This window comes from Barbus barbus (genome assembly GCF_936440315.1).
Source record: "Barbus barbus genome assembly, chromosome: 2".
In the NCBI taxonomy this organism is placed as follows: Eukaryota; Metazoa; Chordata; class Actinopteri; order Cypriniformes; family Cyprinidae; genus Barbus; species Barbus barbus.
The window spans coordinates 22,506,208-22,533,158 of NC_136730.1; the positions used below are offsets into that span (position 1 = coordinate 22,506,208).

The window sequence follows — 26,951 nt, forward strand, 5'->3', positions numbered from 1 at the left end:
AGGGATCTGTACACACTCAGTGTGTGTGAGGGTGACCATGTGCTTCAGGTCACTGACTAATGTATGGAGACTAAGTGCCATTTATAGCACTAACAAAAAAAAGGGACAGAGTTTGCGTGTGAACAGTAAGAGAGAAGGATAGGGGCTTTGATTAAAAGCATTATCTTGTCATTTCACAGATGAAATCTTGTGAGCGACATTTTAAACAAAGAATAAAAAACATCCTTGTGTCCTGTGACTAATTCCTGGTATGAACACATTCATGCCCATATTTGTTACTGGCTTGTGTTTATAAATGTTTATAACAGATGGAACAATGACATTTCTGCTGTGGGTCTTTTGCCTCAGCAGCATCATGAAAAGGCCTGTGAAACATAAACAAGGGCTTCACTCAATCTGTGCCAGCAACCAGAAACTCTTTCCCAGACACCATGTTTCACACTCTGCAGAAAACCAACCAGATCTTTCTGTTTTAACGCAAGCCAAAACAGAAGAGAAGTTTGAGTACTTTACTACAAATGGATGCCCACAGAACCCAGTGCAACATAACAGATTTGCCAAAACACATAAACACACACATCAAGTACTCCAGTGCTATGTTTTTGTTGGCCCTGTGATCAGTGGAAGTAGCCTAAATGAATCTTTCAATATGAAAGGACGAGTGAATTAAAAACAAACTAAGAGCAGGGGAGAGACATAGAGTAAGGACTCTTTTTGTTCCACATTGTGCCATTGTGATGAAAATACTTTTAAAAGCATTTAAAAACAATGGACTAATCTGATTTATCTAGGATCCAGATCATTATGTTGTATGCACTGAGTATGCATATGCCTAATGCTATAGAGTTAAAGCTTTTCTAAACAACTGCTTTCATTATAAAGCTAATTTTAAAGATCCTTTTGTCCAAGTCTGTGGTGTCTATCTGGATTAGGGGTCTCCAACTACTGTATCACAGGCCAAACAGTATCATACAACTTCTCAGATGTTAATAGTTTACGTGAGTGAAGTGACATTCAGCCAAGTATGGTGACCCATACTCGGAATTCGTGTTCTGCATTTAACCCATCCAACGTGCACACACACAGCAGTGAACACACACACACAGCAGTGAACACACACCCAGAGCAGTGGGCAGCCATTTTATGCTGCAGCGCCCGGGGAGCAGTTGGGGGTTCGGTGCCTTGCTCAAGGGCACCTCAGTCGTGGTATTGAAGGTGGAGAGAGCGCTGGACATTCACTCCCCCCACCTACAATTCCTGCCGGCCGGAGACTCGAACCCGCAACCTTCGGATTACAAGTCCGACTCTCTAACCATTAGGCCACGACTTCTTAACTTATGCTTAAACCCTGCCTGTAAATCAATTTTCACTTTGGTTTGGCCTGTAATGCCATACCATATAGTCTAATATAAGCTACATACTTTTCCAGACGGCTTATTACAGGCCTAAAACATAATAACTTTTCTGATAGGACTATCACCTCCCACTGATCTAAAAATGTGTAAATAAATACCAGTTCTGGATGAATTAGTGCTCATTAAATAAATAAACAAGCAGCAGTTCTAGAGGAAATATAACTAAATAAGTACATAATTTGACTACTTTCTGTTTAAACTGTTCAACTACTCTGAAACACCACCTGGCTTTAGTATAGTGCCCACCAGGAGTTGGAGACGCTTGGTCTAGCTGTTTTTAATGAATAACCACGTCTTGAAGATAATGATTTGTGTGCAGAATGCAGGAGCACAGATTAGATGTTGGTTCTTGCCAGTTTAAACCTGGAAACACATTCAAACGCATTGCCAAGTGTGTGTAGGTGTGTATAAGGGTCAACCCCAAGTGTCTGGCACATTAATATGTAAGCACTATAAAAAAATGCACAGCAAAAAATGCAAAGAGAAAGCCAGGGGGATTTCTCAACCAGGTAAAGTATGAGGATGTGTCTAAATTAAATTACTCATATGAATGTGGCCTTGTCCATTTTTGTCATTAGGGTACGTGTGTGTCTGCATCTGTACATTTGAATGTATGTGGGTAAGGGAGTGTGTGTTTGTGTGTGTGTGTTTTGGAAAGTCCCACACAACTCTGTGTCTGTATTTTCTGTCTGCGTGCCACGCCACAAGGGCTGATGGACAATTTACGCAGCTGATGACAGTTCTGCATGATCACGGGCCAGACACACACACACGCACACATAAAACACACAGACACGATCAGTCGCCAAGCCTTCACTAGGCCACAGCCTTGGAACTTCATCAAACCCTGGAAAACCTAATTAAGACTGTCGTCTCTCTCTGTCGCCTTCTCACTCCTTCTCTGTCACCTTCGGTTTTCACACTCGCAGACCACAGTCCTAATCATATTAAAACAGGGAATGAAAGATGGAGGGTTTCAGCGCTGTGAACTGCAGCCAACCAGAACCACTCCATTTTTAAGACAATTTAAGCCTTCACAAAGACACATACACCTACAGGTGCCATATTTCACCAGCGAGACAATCAACTACGAACATATAGTCACGAGCGTAGACAGAAAAAGACTCGCAACTGAATTCCTGTTTAATCTTGCATGTCTGTTATCTTGCTTAAGCGTATACGGTTACATGCGCGGGATCTCAGGAGAGGGGATGTATATGCTAGTGCGTCAAAACCGGTCCTCGCTAGCTACAGGGCCAATCCAAAAATGACTCCCTACACTCCCACCAGTACCCTACATACTTTCCTACATGTGAGGATGAAAGAGTCTGGAGTGCAGTGACCTACATAAGTACCTCGTACTTTATAATGAGCAGAACAGGCAACCCAGACAACCTGAACTACTGACTGGAGTGTCAGTATTTCACTCTAAAAGGGACCGGTCACCTAAGATTCGGTCGTTATTTCCTCACCTTCATGTCTTTCTACACCTGTCACTTTCTTCTGCCTTTTGAATAAATGTTTTTAGTCCATACATTGAAAGGATACATTGTTTTGGACCCCACTGGCTTTGACTGTATGGACAAAAACACTCTTCCTTCCACAGAAGAAAAAGTCAGGAGAAATAAACAAATAAGCCAATGTCTCACTGCTGTTCCTGAAATTTTGTGGTTCTGTCACACTCACTGAAAAAGACAGGAAGAGAGGTAACAAATTAAACAACTCTCTCTGTGAATCCTCTCGGATTCCCTGTCATGTATTGCAACACCCCGTTTTGGCAGCTTATCAACGTGAAGAAAGAAGCACCGTGCAAATGAAGACAATTTTATTAGGATGCAATTCATGAAGCGACTTCACCCTGTGAATGCGTGTGATGTGTATTTGTCCCTTCGGGGCTCGCCGTAGAAAGTATTTGCTCATGTGCGCCGGGAGCGCTTGTCAGCTTCACAGAGAAAAAGATTTACATTCTTCTATCTTGTTTTATTATTCATTCACGTTTAAGCGAATGCCAGGAAAGTGCTCAGTGACACAGCATTTGTGATGGATTTGTGCCGGTACATACCAAGCCGACGGTCGGCCGTCAGGCAGTTTTTGTTCGTCGGCCGACGAAGTCTTCTCAGTGTGTTCCACGGCGTCGGCTGAAGTTGGTCCTCGTCGGCTTGTTTTCGGCCGATTCGACATCGGGGCTTGTCGGTCAGTCGGGCCATCTGATCATTCTGATTGGCTGTTCAGCTGGCGAACCAGTGGCCGAGAAAAAAACCCCCGGAAGTGACGAAGTAAGTAAACGACGAAGTCAAGAGGGAATACACAGAACGCTCATTATTTGTTTGCATTTCTCATTCCGATACGTGAATATTTAAAAAAGATATGGCTGTCTGGAACGAGGCAAGTGAAGATGAATTGATTAGCATGATCCAGGAAAGGCCAGCTTTGTATGACATTAAGGAAAAATGTTATGTCTTTTTTTATCATATTGTAAGCTGCATTGTTAATATGTTATGCACAGTTGTAATTTACATTATAGTTCTTGCAGAATTCTATGTAGACTTTAAAGTATCTATTGATTTTTTTTTCTTAAATTTTGAAAATCTTGGATTTTTTACTGATTTTAGTATCTAAACAGATTTTTTATCATATTGTAAGCTGTATTGTAAATATGGCATGCACAGTTGTAATTTATATTATAGTTCTTGCCGAAATCTGTGTAGACTTTAAAGTATCTATAGACGGTGGGCCGAGGGTCCGTATCTGCTTTACTTTTCGAAATGGATGATCCCCATGGAGGGAGAACCTGGATTTGTAAAGTTGGGACGGTTGTTTTATTCTCAACGATATGAAAAGTGTTGCCACTCCCATTTATTGCACATTTTCCCAGAAATCATAATGCACGAACCGTAAATTTGCAGGCAAACGCGGTTGCCTACTATATCAGTTGAGCCAATAGCGCGGCAAGATACTGACATGGGATTATTATTAACCAATCAGATGTAGTTTATTTAGAACAGCTGTTACACGTCACAGATGATTTAGCTATCAAACATGAGCAGCAGCAGCGCATTGATCATCGTCAAGGACATTCTTTGTGTGATTGTAAGTATTCATTTAATTATAATATATCTATATAAAATGTTTGTTTTGCACACTGTGTTGTTCAAACATGTGTAAGCGTCTCGTTAGTGTCGTTTTAAGTTGGGTAACGTTTCAGCTGGCGAACTAGTAGTAGCCAGAGCCGTCGTAGAATAACATATTTATCGGCTCTGGCAGTAGCTAGCATCATGCGATTGCATATTTGATTTGGTGTAAACATTCCATTCTAACGGTAATACTTCGTCCAACTCACATAGACTACAGCTCCACTGCATGTTGGCGGATAATTACCTCAGACCGTTTTGCAAACGTTCGCCAAAAACTCAAGGCAAACATGAACCTGTTGATGTTTTAAGACAGTTAGAACTGTATGTATTAGAAATAAGATTATAACTATCAAATAACATAAACTGCATGTAAAAGAAACAAGATTATAAGTATAACTATCAAAGAACATAGGCTATCAAAGAGAGCTGAGTTATAATGTACATAAACATGTCATACAGATTTACTTCTGCAGGAGTAGCCAACACACAAACACACCACTCCCCACATGTGTACATGCATACACGCATGTGCCCTAGTCATCTTCAAGTGACTTATTGTCACAGTTTACACACTGACAGAGGTTTGTACATGGCAGCTCATGCAGTTTACATGTGCATCTACCCTTAACACAATTCGTTTTTTTTTACATGAGTAGTGCACAAGTTCCAGTATGGCCTCTGGAGCTGGCGGAAGTGTCATCCAGTCCACTCCGTAGAAATCTCCTAACATCTTCCAGCCATGATTTACAGGAGGAGGAATGTCTGGCATGCAGGGGAAAACTTATGCTCCATATATTGGTTCCACCTATTCCCTTAACATGGGTAATAAACCAGTTTCACAGCGTTCAGGTGCCCGGCCTTGTTAATGATGCCATAATTCGAAGGGTAAATTTTTGCAGGGTGTTTTTATTATATTACTGTTAATTAATTGTATTTATCTATATTAAGTTGGCTTGAAGTTTCTATATCTTTTCTAACTGGTTGGACTTAGTTTTCCTAAAAATGACGACTAAAACTCTGGAAAATCCCATTGACTTCCATCGCAGAATGTTCAAATTGAGCCAAGGCTACGGTGGCCCAGTAGTGCCCAACACAAACTCAAATCTAAACTCCCTGAGGTCTTACACTCAATTAAACTTCCTTCCTTCCTTCATATCTATCTTTTTTCTATCTATATTTCTTTCTAACCTTTCTTTCTATATTTCTTTCTAACCTTTATTTTTTATCTATTCTTTTTTTCTTTCCACCTAATTTATTTATTTATTTTTATTTTTTTGACCCATATATCGAACTGTATTGCCTTCACTTTCGGGCTAGGCCTTTTCAAGCCAACTTAAAAGTTTGCCAACAAATTTCATCTAGTTTCTTGTACTAATCTTATATTGTTACTGCAACTACACTGCGCACATCTGTATATGTTGTTCATACTGTATATCTATTCTGCTCTTATATATAATATATTTAATTTATATTACTGTAACCTATACTACTTTCTTAACCGTATACTACTGTCCATACTGCACTGTACAGTACAGGTCAAAAGTTTGGAAACATTACTATTTTTAATGTTTTTGAAAGAAGTCTCTTCTGCTCATCAAGCCTGCATTTATTTGATCAAAAATACAGAACAAAAACAGTAATATTGTGAAATATTATTACAACTTAAAATAATGGTTTTCTATTTTTATAATATAAAAATAAAATATTTAAAATATCATTTATTTCTGTGATGCAAAGCTGAATTTTCAGCATCATTACTCCAGTCTTCAGTGTCACATGTGACATCCAGTCTATCACATGATCCTTTAGAAGTCATTCTAATATTCTGATTTATTGTGAGTGTTGGAAACAGTTCTGCTGCCTAATATATTTGATGAATAAAAGGTTAAAAAGAACTGCATTTGTTCAAAATAAAATATTTTCTTATAATATAAATCTTCTTTACTATCACTTTTTATCAATTTAACACATCCTTGCTGAATAAAAGTATTGATTTTATTTAAAAAAAGAAAGAAAAAAATTACTGACCAGTAGTGTATATTGTAGTTACAAAATATTTCTATTTTAAAAACATAGCTTCTTTTTTTTTTTTACTTTTTATTCATCAAAGTATCCTAAAAAAGTATCACGTTATGAAAAAATATTAAGCAGCAGAACTGTTTCCAACTTTGATAATGAATCATATTAGAATGATTTCTAAATGATCATGTGATAATGATCCTAAAAATTCAGCTTTGTGTCACAGAAATAAATGATAATTTAAAGTATAATAAATTGAAAATCAATTATTTTAAATTGTAACAATATATAACAATATTACATTTTTTCTGTATTTTTGATCAATTATAAAATTTTATTAAAAATAGTAATGTTTCCAAACTTTTGACCTGTACTGTATGTCTAATACTGCACCGCCTGTCTATACAATATAATACCAACCTTCCTTTGCAGTTTCTTCAACTAATACTGCCTTCTCTCTTCTCCTTTGTGCTCGTTTTATCTTCGTGATATTTGTGAAATGGCTGTAGCACTCCCTGTGGTAGCCAGTGTTAGCTGGTTTGACTAACTGGTTTGTAGGTTCCTGGCTTTGTAACTTGTATGCCTGTACTGCCTCTTCTGCAATGATACCTTCTCTGCCCTCAAGGTCTTTCCACAGAAACACTGATTTAATAAATTTCTCCCAACTTATGTCTGTGAAGGGAATGGTGGGTCCACCACTTCCCTCAAATATATGCATACAGCACTTCATGTTTTGCCATTTCTTCCAAGTAAACATGGGCGGGAAAAAGAGTTGTCTGTCTCGTTTTTTCATGACGTTGTGTTTCCAAGCAAGCCATTATGTCAAATGTGTTAAATCAGAAGGGTATATTTATTAAAGATTACAAAGAAATGACAGGACATCGTCTGACAAAAGGTGGTTACATAAAATAAAAATAGTACAAATGGATAACGTTACTTCTACATTCTCATTTTGTCAAACTGAATATGTAGCAAAATTAGGTAAAATAGTTCTTATCTTAAATAGAATAATCTGAAATCCTGGGCGCGAAGCGCGCCAGTGTGTCGCGTCACCAACACCGACACTTTCCACGCACGCTATTGGATGAAGGCAACAAATACGTCATGCAGGTCGGACCCCGCACGTAGCTGCTTGCTCTATTCGCCGGGAAAATAACCTGGAAAAAGTTACCGATATTATAGTAATGGACAAGGTGTGTGAGAGGCAACAATTTTTATTTGCTTTGTTGAAAAGCGTAGCGGTTACATATAAAAAACTGGGTTATCCCTCACCACAGATCGTTTGAAAACACGAAATCTCCCCTCGGCCCACCGTCTACTACTGTTTGTGTTCATTTTATATCATTGCCTTGTATTTTTTGAAATTTTTGAAAAATTTTTGCCCATTGTACTGCACATTGGAAAATAAAACACTTTTGACTTTGGGTAAAATGTACTTGCATTCACAATTCTTTATGTAAAAAAGGATCACAAAACACAATTTTGTAAAAACCTAACCTTTATTTAGCAATGTCACACCATCTTCATAAAACAGAAACCAAGGTTTTTATCATAGACTGGAAACAAACAAGTTTGTCACATGCTTATATTTTACCCCACTGAAAGGGCACTGCACCAATGTCTGAATTAAAATACTGGCACAGTGTATCCCTTAGCTGTTTGGCGTGTGTTGTACTGTTGGTTTAACCTGTTAAACTGAACAGGAAAAAGCCAAGCAAAATTTTTAAAATCAGAGGTTTCACCTAACTCGAGCTCTCGACACAGGTTCGGGAAAGCCCCTTGAGCCTGTCTCTGGAGTATCCATGTTTTCACTCATTTAGTGCGCTTTCTCCGTATTTTTTGCGGCCGCTTCTTCTTTTCCTCTTCAACAAGCAAAAGACCAAGAGCTGACAATGCCAGTGCCATTTGCAACGTGTCAGACATTTTCGAAATATCAAGATTCCGTCTGTGGTGAGCGAGATTCTGATCTGATTTCAGGCACATTTGTTTATGTTTTGTATTCCTTTAGCTCTTCAGGTTTCTGGCTTTGAGTAACAAACACAGACTACTGCCACCTGCTGGTACGGAAAGGAATTTCTTCAGAAGGACGTGCTACTTGGCCATCGGGTGTCGAGCATCGGCTTGGTGTGTCAGGGCAACTTTGGACCCAGACGCTGCCGAAGTCGGCAGACGTCGGCCGACCCCGCAGTCTGCTTTCGTCGCCACTAGTTTCGCCGGCGTTGGCTTGGTGTGTACCAGGCTTAAGGTTGCAAACAATATGGCTCATCAGTTCTTCAGCACAATCTGGAGGTGAGAATAAGCTCAATGGTCAATGCCAAAGCCATGAGATCCCACTGAACCCCTAAAAGATTCACCTGGGCCATTAACTCAGCAGGAAGTTGAGTCGGAGGATCTGTAAATGCTCACCTGCTGACAGACACGGTCATGCACATCAACTTCGATTTGCTTTGAACGATTAAGTATATGATGCCGCTTATGGCTGAAAGTCAGAGGAACAATCAGTTACAGAGCTCAAACTGTAAAAATCGAAAAAAATTTAATAAAATAAAATTCTGGCTGGACTGAACACAGATGATCCGGTGTAGAGAACAGTGTAGAGAGATTGGCAGAAGATGGACTGTTAGTGATTGTGTGTAAAATAGCTCTTGATTCAATGTTTCAAGCATTTTAAAGTTACAAGTTCTGATAATCATATACCCGCCCTGGCACAAAAAGCTCATTCCACGCATCCAGAATCCAAACACATGCTGCTAATTTACTGAATCACAGGTTTCTAAATCAAGTCAAGCTGAGCAACAGAAAGGCAGTGAATGAGCTTGTGTGTCTGTGTGTCTGTTCAGATGGTTAGTTTGCCTGAAGGCAAAGATAAGAAGAATTAGAGCATTATTAGACGTTTAGCAATTTATGCATCGCTGATGTCTTTATCTAGGATGGAAAGCATCACTATAGTCTCAATATACTCCTCTCATCAAACAGCCACAACAGAAAACAGGGACAGATTAGAGAAAGAGAGAGAAAGGGACTATTTACACAAAAAAGTGCTGGTTATTGGAAAAGCAAAAACAAAAGATGCCTGCATTGATGAGCATTTGTGTGAGATGGTTAAAGAGCCCCTATTATGCCATTTAGAATATTGTCTTTCATGCAATGTGTAATGTATGTGAATGCAAATGATCTGCAAATTTGCAAAGCCAAAAGTGCATGGTAAATAAAGTTAGTGTCTCCCAAATGAAAGAATCTACTCTGAACAGCTTTCAAACATTAGTTTTTTTGCATTTTGATAGACCAGTGTAGAACGGACAGGAAGTGAAGTGGGAGAGGGATGGGATTGGGAAAGGTCCTCAAGGCAGGATTTGAACTCAGGATGCTTGTAGCGCAATGGCACAATACGTAAGCACGCAGCCCACTAGGCTATTGGCACCAACACAAATAAGCCATTTTACTGACAACTGCATCTCTAATCTCGGGGAGTTCAATGCAGGATTCACAAAATGCTTGCTCTTGAAAGAAGGCTCACACTCTAAACCCGGATTTTGTTTTAAATAAACATTTTTAGTTGTCGTTAATTATTCTTTCTTGTTTTTGTAAAACACATCGCCATTACTAAATATAATTAGTTGTTTGAAGTATTCAGACGAAATATTGAATGTAATGATTATGTTAAGTAGAGATAGCTTAACGTGTTAAGTTTCTCTATGGGGGAGGAGCCCCATTCGAACACGTCTGAGTGAGCGCGCCATATTTGAAGAGACCTGAGACCAGTGTTGCCAGATTGGGCAGGTTGCCGCCCAATTGGGCTTCTTTTGATTGGCTAGGACCAGAGAATAACACATTGGGCGTCATTGGGCGTTGCATTTTACTGTTTCACAGTAAAATAATGTGTAGTGCAGTCAACAACTAATTTGTCCTTAACGCAACCCTTATTGGTTCAGTTTAACAGAGACTTGTTAATCAATTTACCTTCTTTTATGTTTGTGAGATGTGATGACTCGTGAGTGACGGGTTGTGGCGGAATAAAGGGCAAGATTTAAATGTGCAAAGATATATTCATTCATTCGTTTTATTTAAGTGATTGCGATGCCAAAGTGGCCTAAATATAAGTTACACGATAAAGAGTCTAAGAGTGACTCAAATCTCACAACGTGGATTACACGTGGTGAGAGATGAATAGAAGACTTCTAAATACAATTGTAACTGAAATAAGAGAACAGTTAAATGCTTTAATAAAAATCAAAACTGAATATGGGACTATACGGTGCTGTTCTGCATCAGATCATCTTTTAAACCGTCCAGACTGGTATACTTGGCAGTTACAGCTGCTGGACTTGAACAGTTTTCTTTGCAAAGTTATGCATGTTCTAAAACGTGTACTTCGTGAAATACGTGCTGTAGTTCTGTAAAGCACAATTAAGACAAATGTAAGCGCATTATTGTTGTTATTATTATTTAATTTTTTACTGTCAGATTGTCATACAGTAGCCTATGTATCAATGAATAACACATTTTTGGATGTAGCGGCTGTGGCTGTGTGTGCATGAACGAGAGTAAATGCCAGCTAATTTACAATGCTTTCTGATCACTTTATTGTGCACTTTTTGCACAAAATTGAGCTTATTCTTACTGTGGACATTGAAAATGATGCAGGTGTTTTTCCGAGGGTTAAAGTTTTGATCCATATTCCTGTGAAATTGATCTTTATTTTATTTTGTCGTTATTATTTTATTTTAAGGAGCTAAAAATTGTCCTTATCAACCTTGATTGAAAAAGCAGTAAAATTTGAACACATAATTTTGGCAGTTAAAATTCTGGGCTGGTTTTTGTGGAAGTGGGTGGGTTTTGGTGAGCTTTTGGGCTGGAAATTGTCAACTCGATCTGGCAACACTGCCTGAGACCGGTTGATGATGCACGCGATGGATTTGGAAAACGTGAAATGGTGAGTGTGTAAATTAGCTTCTTTCTCTTTCTGGGAACATTTATTATCCAAAAGACTGGTCCGATGACAGCGTTACTGTAGTTAAAGCTAAAGTAGTCTTATAGCCCTAACTTACTGATCATCGGTCTTTCTCCTGTCGGTTCACAGAAGCTATCCTAAGAAATCTGTGTTTCTTTTGGTTCACAGTTAAGATAAGTTCAGCAAGTGTGTTTCTGCATGTTCAGTTTAGCTGTAATGTTAACATTTCAATACCCTTAGCTTCAGTCATTTAATATCAGCACGTGTGCATGAATTAGCTTTTTGTTAAGGCTAGTTTGTCTCTTAGATATATATTCGTAACTATTATTATTATTTATAATAACTGCAACTGAGTTGTTGAGCTTAAAGTGATGTGCATATGCTAAAAGTTACAGTTAAGCCCGATTCGGACAGTAATTGTTTCTCATATGGACGTCTGTAAAAATAAATTTAAATATCACCTCAGTGATAAAACTCATGGATTCGGACAGTGATTTATTCACAGTGGAGGAGCGAGTTCTGTGATCCTGTGAACCAGAGAACGCGCGCTGCTCACGTGGCCAGTCACGTGATTGTGTGCTGTAAATAAAATGAATTTTATTTACAAATTCATTCTTATTGTGGAAAATGTATTTAAAAATACTTGTGAGAAATGTATTCTTATGATTCCAAGCATATTTTATAATGTATAATCATATTTATTATTTGATTATTTAAATGTTTAAAAATAGGAAAATATGCGTTATAGTTGTATATAATTATACGCGATATATATCCGTTTATAATACACATTTTAAAATTGTATTGCATATCTGCTGCTCTGCTATGGTGTTCGGGAGTGTTCATTGATGTATATGAACAATTCATATACACCAATGTGTTATACATCAATCGAAACTGTTAAGTGTCTACTTTTTTTGAGTACACTCACGATTACAACAAAACTTTGTGGTTTTGGGGAAAAAAGAAAACAAACAGGGTGCGCTTTCTGTCTTCTCCATCTCCGCGATCTGTTTATAGTAACGCGTCACTAAAATGAAGTGTAACTCAGCAAATACTCAACACAGAAACATGAGGGTTATCTCTATATCACTTGGCTCAAAAATCTGAGGGGCAATGTGCACTCTGGCGGAGTGGAGCGGCAACAATTTCCCCTCTGCGCTCCGAGCATTTAATAATCACTCTGCTCCTGGTTCACCATTTCCTGTTCGCTGATATCAGAAACACTGCTACACATCTGAAGTGTTTCAGTATGTTTGAAATATCACAATTCTGTTTATAACGTATATTAAAAGAAGAAAATAAAATAACAGGAGCGTTTCAAAGTGGCTTATTGGAACACTATAGTGTGCAAACTTTTTACCACATGCCGAGCTAATAACATGGTTGTCAACATTAAAAGGTATAATTGCTGCTTTTTGCAGTGCAAATTTAGTTTGAGATGAAAATAACAGTAGCCTATGTTTTCGTCTAGTTATTTTACCTACGGATCACTGTAGCCTATTTCTTACAGATTTCCGCTCATTTGAAATCGGATACAGACAAAGTAGCACGTAAGATTACATTTGTTTAATTGCATTATTGAGAGAGTGATTGCATGTGAATAAGTGTTGTACCTGTTTAAATCACATGCTTTCACCTGAAAATATTCAGTATAAGGACGAACAAATTCCTTGAAGTATAACTTCCCACTCACGTCACCATAGCCTTCACATTCTTTCTGATTTGAGTGATCCTTCTCTATCAAGCTGCTAAATACATTTAACGTGAATTCTTGCTAAATATGCAGTTATATTATGGGCCGTTGGCATGAATTGTACTGGTGATGGAGCGATGGTGGAGCGCTTTTAAAAAATCCGCTCCTCCCTCCATTCAAAATAACACCGCTACGCTCACATACTGCATGCTAAGCGTTCACATTTAAACTGAAGTAGGCCTATACTTTCGGCTTAATAGATAAAATCAGTTGTAATCATTTGACAAATCATAGACAATCAGTTGACAAATCATAGACAACATAAAATATTAAGTCAAATAACATACATACGTGTATGCACGTACACGTTAACTGTGTAATTATAGTGTGTCCATGTGAACAGTTTACTTGTGTGGGGTTTAAGATGTTGAATATGGCCAAGCAGTCAAGCGATTATCAAAATACTGCTCAATATCAGCTCCATTTTGGCAGTCACAGTGTTTGGAGAAGGTGTTGTGTCTGGTATCCTCGATACTGGTGATTAGATCGTGACCTTACACAAATGCGTCTGTACAGTTTATGCTCTTTTTTTAAGGGGGACATAAAGAAATCATTAAAGTGTGTGTGTGGGCAGCTGCTTGTGTCAGTGTCTGTAGAGGCTCCTTAGTAATTTCTCAGATGAGATTAACATTGCAAACATTTCCTCACACATTACCTCATCCATATCAAAGCACTCTACGCTGATGTCACCACACACTTACTGTCCATAGAAAAACACACACACACACTCTGGCCTCTCATGCACTCACATACACACACTCTGCAGTCTCTATAAAGATACAGATCATATCCAGTGATGGAATTACAAAAAGCTTAACAAAATGCAGATTTATTACACTGGAAGAGAACATGATTGTGTTTATCAAGTCTATTTAATCCTGAATTTTTGTGCATCAAAAACGCTCCGGTTACTCACATAACCTCGGTTCCCTGAGATTTGGATGTGAAAGTAAGCATCTTTCAGATCCACAGACAGGAGCCAGTCCTCGGGCCGAATTTGCACGAGGATCTGCTTCAGCGGTAACATTCTGAACAGCCGTTGCATGAGGGCTCGATTCAGAAGTCTGAGATCGAGGATCGATCTGAGCCCACCGTCTTTTTTGGGAACGAGGAAGAAACGGCTATAAAAGCCTGACTCGCTGTCCGCTAAGGGGACCGTTTCTGCGGCATCCTTTGCAAGCATTGTGCTTATTTCTGCTCGGAGAACGTGAGATTCGTTGTGCTGCACGAAGGTCTGCACCACGCTGCGGAATGCAGATGGTCTGCGAGCAAACTAGAGCGAGTAGCCTCATTCTATGGTCTCTAGAACCCAACTCAACACACCTGGGATGGCCTTCCAAAACAATAGCCGGGAGGCGAGAGGTTCTATTTTTATTAATGACATATCGCCACCCACAGGGGAAGAAATTACATTTGTGGATAATTTAAAAGAGGGCAGCTTTTTTTGCCTTGGCTTTATTAATGACAGTTTGTCACAGACAGGGGAAGAACTGACGTGTGAGTATATGGAGAGGAAATTTGCTCTTTATTGTATGTGGGTCCGCTATCACAGCGGTAGTTTGGGGCACACACTGAAATAACAGTGCTCTGTTACAATACCTCCACCTCTCAGAGGCATTCGAAGGGGTGGGAAATAACTGCGAGCTGTCTTCGAGAGGATTCTGGCGTCCGCGAGAATTAACCCCCTCCATTTTCTCTCCGCACGCAGATCAGGACGACTTCTGAGGCCCAGGGTCCAGCATTACGCGAGGGCGGGGGCCCTGATGCTTGGGGAAGAGATACCTCTTTGCTGATCTGGAACGCTGTCGAAGCCCCGGCTCCGGCTTTTGTGAGAGCTGAGGCTGCGCCAGTTTCTCAGACTGCTGAGTGGACACTGGCTTGGGGCGGCTTGAAACAGTCACCGTGCTGGAGCATTTGGACAGGAAATGACGCAGTGCTTGCGACATTTTCTGTGCCTCGGTGAAGCGCTCCGTGAAGCCATCCACAGCTGGACTGAAGAGTCCTTTGGGCGAGACCAGAGAATCAAGGAAGACCATTTTCTCCACGTCCTTGATATCCGTGAGGTTCAACCATAGGTGGCGCTCCAGCACCACCAGGTTGGCCATGGCCTTGCCCGCTGCCTGCGTTGTTGCCTTGGTAGCGTGCAGAGCCAAATCCATGGCCGTTTGGAGCTCCGTGAAGGCGCCGTGATCTCGGCCAGACTCGTCCAAATCACGGAGAAGTTTGGCCTGAAATACTTGGAGTACGGACATAGTATGCAGGGCTGAACCGGCCTGGCCAGCCGCTGCATAGGCTCTGTTGGCGATTGTTGACATCATCCTGCAGGGCTTTGAAGGATGCGTTGCCGTCTTCAGTCCACGTCTCTTCGAGCAGATGTGCAGCCACCGCCTGCTCGAAAGGGGGGAGCTTGCAATATCCTTTTTCCTCAGCACCGTCAACGGTGGTGAGAACTGCTGAAGTGGAAGGATTAACACGCGCCAAATAGGGGGCTCGCCAGGTTTTAGTGAGCTCCTCGTGGACCTCTGGCATGAAGGGAGCTGGTTGATGGGAAGGCTGACGGCGATCTTTGAGGAACCACTCGACAAAGAGGCCGGGGGCGGGCTTATCCGGGGCCGTCCATGCCAGGCCCAGCTGGTCCACAGCACGCGAGAGGACTCGGATCAGCTCCGAGTCCACACTAGGCCATGCAGACTGCGATGGAGGGGGAGCTTCGGACTCTTCACCGGAACACGCCCACTCGTCAGCGTCAGATGCCGTCAAGGACATAGTTTCGTCAATGGCTATCTCCTCCTCCCCCTCCGATGCTCGCAAGGAAACCAGGCCACTCGCATCCGATGAGGGGCGTTGCTCCTTCCATGTGAAGCACACTGGCGGCATGAGGCACTGAAGGGAGAGCGAAGCAGCCGACGCAGCACCGCTCATACCGGAGAGAGAACTTCCACTGTTTCTTCCTGAGAGGAGACGGGGGAACGGAGCGGGGAGGACCGCCCTCGTGAAAAAAGGCTATCCACGAGCGAAGGCGAGCAAGGTTCATATCCTCGCAGTGAGGACACATGGGCGACGCCCAGACATGCGACACACTCATCGTGCCCGTCAGCATCATGCATGGGATCCCTGCACGAGCTACGAGCTACACATTTGCAACAACGCGCTTGGAATTTGCTCAGAAATTTGCTCTTTTCCTCGCCGGATGGCGGATTCGATGGCAGGAGAAGTGAAGAGCAGCGTAGAGCAGGTAAGCTTTCTAGCTTTCTTCTTCGGCGTCTTGTAGAGTCTGCAAACAGATGGTCTCGTCGCTGAAGGAGAAGATTCTGATGAAATGCCGCTTTGGGACGATTTATATAGCAAGTGACCCCCCCCCTTTTTGGCGGGCTCAAGCGCCATTGGTTTGTGCAGTACACAAGCGATAACTAATCTGGCTTCAGTAAAACAGTAAACAGGAGTTTCCTCATTAGCAGTCATCAATGAAATGTGACGACACAACGGGAGTTCCCTTTCGATAGGGAACCATGAAATGGCTTAACATTATTTCCTAATGAAACAGGAAGTTGGGGCAGGACTTCAGACTTAAGGAAGAATATTTCAGCTGATTTTAATACAGGGGCCTTTACCTCCCAACACAATGCATTCATTCTCACAACTAGACAAACACAACATCCTGTATCAGTATCACTGACACATTCAACTGAAAGAGGTTGTTTGCAGAATAGTTATTAAGAGATAAAAGCATCAATCTTATCACTTTGCAGGCAACAACAGGACACTAATTGAGATAAAATGAAGCAAACACAGTACTGGTGCGGCTACACTCTCATTTACTACAGACACCTTTAAAGCATGAAAGCTGCAGTGTGAGAGAGTGCTTTGAAGCCTTGAAAATGAAGCAGCTCTCCCCGTTTGTTCTACTCTCTCTTCCCCTTAGGTGATCCCTCCTTATACCCTCTCCCTATTTCCCCTCTTCCTTTTCTCTTTAAAGGCAGAGGAAAGGAATAACTAAACTGCCCCAAAAATACAGAGAAAATACTTTTCAAACATTGTTTGAAACTCCAGCCTCTTCCTCTCTGAAGGACTTTAAAGACCAGAGTAACAGAGAGCTATGGATTTGTGGAAACATCAAGTAAGAGATTTACCAAATCCATCAATATTACTATTTAATAAGTACTCAAAACAGATAGACAGTGATAAAAACATGAATTAAATATGGTGACAAAAAAAATAAGCTTTTGTGATTTTTCTTATTTTTGTATCTTAATGTGATGAGCTAACAAATTATAAAATCATATCAAAGAAATATTGGATCTGTAAGATTTTTTATTTTTGTTTACATCTTTTACACTCACCAAAGTATTCACTTTATTACTCACTTCAGTAATAATATGAAGTGTTATTATAATATTCTATTTTAAAGTTTAAAATGTAGTTTAGTTTATTCCTGTGATGGCTAAGCTGAATTTTCAGCAGTCATTACTCCAGTCTTCAGTGTCACGTGATCCTAATATTTTTAAATGTTTTTTTTTTATTATTATTATTATTATCAGTGTTGAAAACTGCTGCTCAATAATTTTGTGGAAACTGTGACAATTTGATTTGAGTATTTCATATAATGCATGTTCATCAGTATATATACATACATATACATATAAACACACACACACGCACATACATTATATATATATATATATATATATATATATATATATAAATGTTTATTTGCAAATAACAAATCAAGAATCTCAATCATAGCCTTTGAAGTACAGAAGAAACTTAAATGTGTAAGAGCAGCTGAATAAATAAGGGTTTTGAGGAGGTTGGAACAACACTGTCCTGAGCTCTGCTGCTTGTGGAGCGTGTGTGTGTTTAAGGAAATTTAGAGAAAACAGCCCAATTCTCAGCTGTTAATCCTGGCAACTGAGTCCACACATTCCCACCATGTGCTTTGATCTCTAGAGCACATCCGGACAGACATGCTTTAATGCACAACACACACACACACACACACACACACAGACACTTTCTCTCTCTCTCTGATGCACCTAGCCAGACGCCATCCATTCCCTTAGCACACCCCCATGCCACACATACCTAAGCACTATTTTTACACACATACTTACATACACACTTGCATTACACAGCAAAATGGAAAAACACATAAAAACATGGGCAAACCATTTAAATCACCTACAACTGACATGACTGCAATGCTTTCTGTTTGTACAACAAGCCAGCGTTGCATGTGTACTAACCAAGAGTAACTTGAGAGGAAAACCTCAGTCCTGCGTTTCAAATTTCTCATCTCATTACAGGTTATCTCAACTTAGATTTAGTGCATGTGCTGCTATTCCTGGATACAGACTCATTCATATACCTCAATTAATGACTGAGTCAATGACAGTCAGTGTATTTACATAAAATATTTATAAAATGTGATCTAAATGCTTTAGTCCAAATTAAACTTTGCCAATTCATTTTTTGCAAAGTCGGACTAACAGACTTTGCAAAGAATAATCAGATAAATAATCAAAAAATAATCAGATTACAGTTGGCTTTGACATTTTTTAAAGAAAATAATACCTTTGAGTTTTTGTTCAAAATCGACAGTAAAGATATTTACAGCGTTACAGAAACATTCCATTTCAACAAATGCGGTTATCTTGAACTTTATATTCATCCAAAAAAGGCAACAAAAAAAACATCAAATTCATTAAGCAGTTGTTTTTAAGTAATAAGAACTATTTCTTGAGTACCAAATCAGCATATTAGAATGATTTCTGAAGGAATAAATTACATTTTAAAATATATTAAATATTAAGCCGTTGTTTTATATTTGAATAATATTTCACAATATTACTATTTTTACTCTATTTTTGATCAAATAAGTGCAGCATCTGTGAGCATAAAAGATGTCTTTAAAAAAAACTTTTGAACAGTAGATTTCATTTTTTTTTTGTAATTAACATACTTAGGCCTACTTATTTAAATGATTTAAAAAAATTAGTTCATTCACCACTTGATATAGGTGACAGAGCAGCCACCAGCAGGTCCCTTCACTCTTCCTGTCCTGGAAGAACGATCTACTTCTCCTCTGTTCCCCTCCTCCCTTCTTGTCTCTTATCCTATTTTCCTTTCTCATAGGAGCCCTTCAACAGCCCTACACTGGAGCCAGGTGCTGTCCCACTCCCCAGAGGCACCCTCTTCCCTTTTCTTTCTCTTTTATTGAGAAACAGCCTTTCCCTTCCGCCCCCACGCTCTGTCTTTCAATCTCTTTCTGTCATCCTTTCTCAACCAGCCCTGGAGAGACATGGTAAACCTGACGTCTAGAACAGAAAGAGAAAGAAGTCTGAGGGTAAGTGCGTGACAACCACATTTGAAGCTTAAAGTGAAAGAAATACGTTGGATATTGGGAAGGGAATAAAAGAGACAAAGGATATAGTGCATATACTGTCACTCTTTGTGCTACAATAAAGAAAATTCTGTAGTAAAGACAGCAAGAAAGAGAAAAAGTGTGTTGGTTGTCAGGAAAGGTTTAAATAGCAAGCCTCGGAATCTAAAAAATTCCCCCAAAAAAGTTCTAAAATTCCAAAAGAAATTATTTTTAGAATTACAGCTCTCTATTTGATCTGGGCTTCAAAGTGTTTGTTCTCTGAGTGTTACTACACACAGAGTGATACAGAATGCTTTCAAAGTCATGATCAAGCCTGGTTTATAGTTGACCTATTGGCCGCTTTTGACTGTGCTGGAGATTGTGTTTAAAGCTGTCATGTTTCCTGGTTTGCCCTAGTTTAGAACTGTTGTGCCAACTGGTTTCAGAGTGAATTTCAAAAGCCACATTTCAAAGCAGTAACATCGTCTGGTCTTGGCACTTTGATTTTGACTGATTTTAGAGCTATGATGTTGAGTTTCTTCTTTGGTAGTGTAACTCGGACTGGTTTTAGTGCTGAGGTGCTAACTAACTGAAAGCTGTGATGCAGTGTAAAAGCAGTGTGGACATTGGTTAAGAATGTCCAATCTCAGTTTGACTGATGACTATAGGGACAGTGGTTCAAAACAGCTAGGTAATGGGACTAACACACAGAGAAAGAGCAGTAAATTCACTGCAAAAATGACAGCAGTTTTAACAGTAAAAGACTGTAAAAATGCTACAGTAAAAAGCGATATAACGGTAACTTCCCCTACTATATATGGTGAACAACTGTATTGGACATTACATGTAATTTTGAAAGTGAAAGTAACGTGACATGTGGCCAAGTATGGTAGCCCATACTCAGAATTAGTGCTCTGCATATATCCCATCCAAAGTGCACACACACAGCAGTGAACACACACACCCAGTGCAGTGGGCAGCCATTTTTGCTGCAGCACCCAGGGAGCAGTTGGGGGTTTGGTGCCTTGCTTAAAGGCACCTCAGTCATGGTATTGCGGGTGGAGAGAGCGCTGGTTATTCACTCCCCCCACCGACCTGAGACTCGAACCCACAACCTTTGAGTTACGAGTCTGACTCTCTAATCATTAGGCTACCCCTTTTTTTTTTTCTTTTTTTTTACCGCAGTCTGCAGTTTTTGGAAGTGAAAAAGAATGTAAAATTTACAGTGAATAACCTTAAATTGACATTCCCAGAATTCCGTTACATTTCACATTTGATGTTTTTCCATTGAAATAACGTTTCTTAGTTTTTCTGATTAGTTGAGCACATTAGGGTTGTATGTTTCATCTAATGTTGTTAAATTAATGTTTATTGGATTATTTCTGTATCATGTGCGTTACCATGATGGTGTTTAGTGTTTGTGTGAATGATACTGTGCACATTCTATATATGCAAGTATTTAAAACTGCTTGTGATGAGCTTGGGTTCATCATGTAACTTTCTCACTCCCTGTTTTTGGTGGTTATCAGTGTATTACAAAGGTACAAAACAGATTTCATTACTTCCATAAAATACATTACATTTACATTTATGCATTTAGCAGACGCTTTTATCCAAAGCGACTTACATTGCATTCAAGTTACAGTTTTACATTTTATCAGCTCTTGCTTTCCCTGGGAATCGAACCCATGATCTTGGCGTTGCTAGCGCCATGCTCTACCATTTGAGCTATAGGAAATGTAAATGTAATGTAATAGTATCATCTGCATAAATGTGTACATTAAATCCATGAACCTAAAATGTTGCTACCGTATTTTTTTTAACGTTAAAATGGCAGCTGTCAATTTTTTACTGTAAATTTTACGTTTTTTTTTACAGTGTGCAGCTGTAAGCTACACAATAACAAAGCTGCACCATGTGACACAACACCAATCAATCACCATTAAAGGTGGGGTAATCGAAAAACAAAGCAACCTCAGCGTCCGATCGCAGGCCTTCCGCTTCTTGAGTTCTCTCCAGCGCTGGAAAGATGATCCGATATTTACACAGGTCCTACTTCTTGCCTTATTGTTCCGCAGACGTTTTCCTCTTTTGTTTTTTATCCGTCATCTCTATCTCTCTGTCGCTCGGCTCCGCTGTTCACTAAACGCTCTCTCCTCCACATCATGAGTAGACACGCCGCTTACTGCTGATTGGCTACAATTGTCTTGGTACTCTGACTTAAATTTACATTGCCAACATGAGAGTCACAGTGCAGCATGCTAACAGCAAGGCCACAAATCTGGCCCCACCTCTTTTTCAATAAGAACTAATAGTATAATTTACTAATAGCACAAGACCTATGCAAACCAGACTGGAAAATGTAATAGGCAGTGCTACATAAAGTCTTGTGTGTGAAGGCCAGTTAACAGAGCACAACACAAACACACTCATCAAACAGATTCCTGACTCAGACTCCCCGCTGTCCATACCATCTGAACCATATTTACAACAGAGACACACACAACTGTCCGAACTTAAGCACAGCTGCTATAAATAACTAACTCTCCAGGTAGCCTCTATTATTCCCAGTATTATCAGCCTGCGTTTATGAGTGAGGTTTATGCTTTCTTCATGCTCAGGGAGTGAGGTAATTCATTGAATTTCACTCAGTGGCTTTTCTCAATAAGACAAATCATAAAGTTAGTAAATAAGAAAAATTTATTGTTTAACTTAACTTGGGACAAGCTGGTTTTAAAAGATGTGTATTATATATCAACATTATTCTAAAGCACCTCTAAAGACCAGGGAAAAAAGTGGTGGATGGCTATATTAAATCTCCAGAAACATTAAAAAAACTAATGAATAAAATGGAAAAAACAAACAACAACACCATGCTTTTAATAAAGATTCCACACACTGATCCAATCAATATCTCTCAATGAAATAATAAAAATAACATCTTCAAATAGTTAATTTTCAATCAAATCAAAATCAAAAGGGGAGAACTAACAAAGGGATGCAAATCCTCTTTCCAGCTAAACCAGCCTCAAATTTCATCACTACATAAAATATTAAATTGTCCCGGAGATGCTTTATGTCAAAACAAAATGAGTATTTCCAAATAAATATTTATGGAAATACCTTCTCTCACTCTTTCATTCTCACAACGCTCCATTAAGCACACACCATTCAGTTATTCAAAATTGTTCAAATGTTTGAATTCGTTCAGCAGGGATCCTTTCCCAGCCTGGCCAAATCACTTCACACCAACTGGAAAAACACACACTCACACACACACACACACACACACTTCAGTATTGGTATACTGAATTAGTACATCAGAAGGAAAACAATCAGGTTGTGTTAAAACAAACCCTGTTTCAGATTATCATATTTAAGTAATGAAAGCAACATTAAAAGAGAAAAGTGAAAACTTTATGACTTTATAATGCTGAATAAATATAAAACAGGTAACTCAGTGAAGTCATTTCAGACTTTGTAACTGTTGTTCAGTGCATTATGATCTCTCCAGCTACAATAAAACCTCCTTCTCACAGCAGAGAGTGAAAAAAGTAATAAACTTCAAACTGTGTGAACTTTGAACCAGGCAAGAACTATGTGTTCCACGCTCCTTAAACTTATTTTCTCCCCTTCACACCACAAGATCTATAATCCACATCAATGTGGTTACAATTTCTTTGCTTGCAGTGCAGTACTATGTATCTTACATGCTAAATAAACGTTTATTGACACTACTTTCTTAGAGAGTTAGAAAAGAAATGCAGCATTTCTCCAGCAACACTCCGGACTCTGAAAGTTTGAGAGCATCAGGTTTGTGTTTGGATGTCCACATATGAGGATTGGGTTTAAGAAGTTGTGGCTGCATTATCCTGCTGGTTGAGACGGCTCTTTAATGGCAGCCTTCTGGATTTCCTTTCGCTTTTTCTGTCACTCTCTGCATCTTACTATCTCTTCAACCCTCAAAAGACTCTGCAACAGCCCTTGATCAAAAGAGGCTTACTCTGAGGTATTTCCAGAGGATTTCTCCTCTCCTAAACGACAGTGCTCTTATGTGTTTACTAGGATGCCAAATCTGAGACAGAGTGGCCCTCCCTCCACCCCTCTCTCGACTTCACAATACAGCGCTGTCACCAGCCTGTCAGCCTGCAATGCTTTTAACCCGCCGTGATCTATTACCTACAGAGAGAACTTGCATCTGTTCCTAGCCCTCACACAGTTTTTCCCACCATGTTCAAATAAACCATTTACCCATGTGAGCCGCCAGTGAAAAAGTTGACGCGCCTTTTGTCTAAACATGACTCCTAAAATATTTTCCTTGTTGAGCACATTAAAGATATAAACGCGTAACTTTTTGCATGCAAGAAGAAAAGGGATAAAAATCCAAATATATGTTTTCAAATACATATGCCGCCTTTAAGATACCAAACCTACTTATTTATTTACCTATTGATATTTCCTCTCAAAATGATGTGCCTGTAAAAAGCCTGAACCTGTCTGGAAACCTGGCTTTTCCTCTTCCTATCATTCAAAGGAATAACAACACAAAATCTCCTCCTCTGGCTTCAAAGGCAGCAGCTGAAACCGTGGAGAGCGTTATAACAGACATCATTAAAGGGAAACGTGTATCCAGAGAGTGTTTTTCTCCTTTAATCACTTCTGGTAATAACGCGTTTGACTTTTATAGTTGGGCTCAAACTACAGAGTGTTTCCAGAGAGTAAACTATTGTTCTTGGTGACGTCACAAAACAATGGCACGATCGTTTTCAAAGCGCGTAAATTGGGTGGTCTGGGAGCGCGTGTGGCCTCTAGAAGCAAGCAAGGATAATATCGCGAATATCGCTTATGCACGCTTTTACCATCTATAACCCACTGAGGGTAGTTGACTTACAATATGACCATTAACTTTTTTATTCAACACGGACATTATTCAACATTTATTCACTTCCAACATGAAACATTTCTTTCGAGCTGATCACCATTGTAAACCACATTTTTTACCTCACTAGCTCATTTTAAACAGTTATGGGATGCAACAACTGAATTCTTAAAATTACAAATATTTAATTTATTCTCTCAGTTAATATGAGGTCATGAAATCTCAAGTAGCCTATATAATTACAGAATATTTGTAATTCTTTGTTTAAAATAGTTTTAGATCACTTGCAGCGCGTCACACCGCAAAACACCGCTGACACTGCTTGATATTTCATGAACTGAATGCATGCAGAACAACGGAAAGAAAAGAGTTGTATTGCAGTTTGTAAACGATGTTTATCACAACAAAACAAAGTTTTATCAGAGCACTTTAAAGAGCTCCATGCATTACTTCAAAGTGCGCAACATCTCTCCAGTCAATAACTAAACACCCAAACAGTTGATACAGTCTTGGAATGAAATGAAGGCGAAGCGCAGACAAGTGCACTTTCTCAAAATCCAGAATCTTCTCACATTTAACATGCACGTGTGATAAAAAGCCATTAAAACCGTTGACGTACCCGTGGAGACAGTGCGCAGGTATGTTTCTGTTGGCAGTCCTGCTGATCTACACGAGAGCTCGAGCAGTAATACTTCTGCTTAACCATCCAGTCATCCAGTCCTTTCCTCGCCAAACACGCGTTAACTACAAAACTATCGCCTAAAAGAGCAAGAAAATACAATTTATACATAATACCATTGTGTATTTATCAGTTAAACAGCTTCCAAGTTTGTTTCTAACGCTTTTCGTTTTGTTTACGCCAAATGTTCAAAGATGCAGCTTTGTTTTATTAGTCATTTAGCCAGCTCACCCGTTTCAAATAAAAGCGTTATTATTTGTATAAAAAAGATAAAGTTACTCACCTTCAGGACTCTCCCTCGCTTTACAAATAGCAGCTTTAAAAAAAAGAAAAAGACGTCGTATAAACGGATTAGTCTAAAGAACTATATCACAGGCGCGTTAAAATCAAAGACTTGCTCTACAACACCAAAGAGATGCCGTCTTACCATGTTTGGAATGAAGTTTACCCATTTCTCTGCATCGGAGAGCAAGTGAGAAACATCAGAAATGAAAAACAATCCAGAAAGAGTGCGATATTTGTGAGCGTCCGTGAAGAACAGCGCGCGGGGTCCGTACACATCCAGCAGCGGTGGAGGATCGAGTGATCTGCGGCTCCAGCTCCACTCAGCGAGCGTGATTGACGCCTCGCGCAGGCCGCCTCTCCTTCAGTCTGATTGGACCGAGGCGGCACATGAAAGGGAAGCAGAATTCTTTTGGAGTCTCCAAATATAAAAAGAGCAGCGCAAAGCCCCCCGTGGGCGCCCATGAGCAGGACGTCAGCTAAACACGTCCAGCCGAGCGGACGCCAATCGCTGATTTGGACAAGAGCTGAATAACATTAAAGTGTGAAAAACGATTGTCTGGATAAACTCCACTCCGGTAACACATTATCTTGAAACTTTTTTTTGAAAAACACGTTAACTATCTATGTAATGTAGCTAGTGTAGCCTATATAGCGCACTAATGTACACCAGTAATGGTCTAGGCTAGATGTGAACAAATCTCACAGACAATAGCTATTTACCTACAAGCTTTCTCTATCTATCTATCTATCTATCTATCTATCTATCTATCTATCTATCTATCTATCTATCTATCTATCTATCTATCTATCTATCTATCTATCTATCTATCTATCTATCTATCTATCTATCTATCTATCTATCTTATCTATCTATCTATCTATCTATCTATCTATCTATCTATCTATCTATCACAATGCTTTATTGACAGGATATTGTTATCAATTACAATATTGCCAAAGCAAATGTAGCCTACTTACAGCACCAAATTTATGAACACCAAAGAAAATAGATGTGTTTGTTAAAATAATTATATATGACATTTAAAGACAGTTAAAGACCTATATCAACTTTAGCTCCCCCATTCCCTTATCCTGAGAATTTCTTTCTTTACAGTGCATTAAGAAGCCACAGCTTGACACAGGAACATGCAGGTTACACCAGTCACACCAACAGAGAGAAGAACAGAACAGAAGTCATCTCTCATACAAATCAGCATAAAGGTGCTTCTTTCTCTGTGCACAGTGTTCTACAGATGACAAACACACAGTCTGTAGTTGTGGTGCAGCTCATGATGCTTCTGGGAAACCCATTACTTGGATTCCAATTTGTCAGATGGCAGTGACAAGTATTCATGAAAAACATATTCTGCAATTCTTTGTCTACAAAGAACTTCACTTCACAGCCAGTGAAGGTGCAGACAACTGGCCATAAGCAAGCTAAGTGTGATGTAAATAAAGCACTGATATTAGGT

The 26,951-nt window shown here is 39.5% G+C and overlaps 1 protein-coding gene across 1 annotated transcript in view; it reads right to left on the reverse strand.

The window, feature by feature from the left end:
- The window catches only part of nkd1 (NKD inhibitor of WNT signaling pathway 1), a 39,771-nt gene extending 13,983 nt beyond the window's left edge, over window positions 1-25,788 (reverse strand). The window contains exons 1-3 of the mRNA XM_079436891.1: window positions 25,622-25,788; window positions 25,478-25,510; window positions 25,135-25,274 (exon numbers count right to left, since the gene is read on the reverse strand). Coding sequence (XP_079293017.1) covers window positions 25,135-25,274; window positions 25,478-25,510; window positions 25,622-25,646 — 198 coding nt within the window. The 5' untranslated portion in view covers window positions 25,647-25,788. The remainder of the gene's footprint in view (window positions 1-25,134; window positions 25,275-25,477; window positions 25,511-25,621) is intronic.
- Between the last annotated feature and the right edge of the window lie 1,163 nt (window positions 25,789-26,951).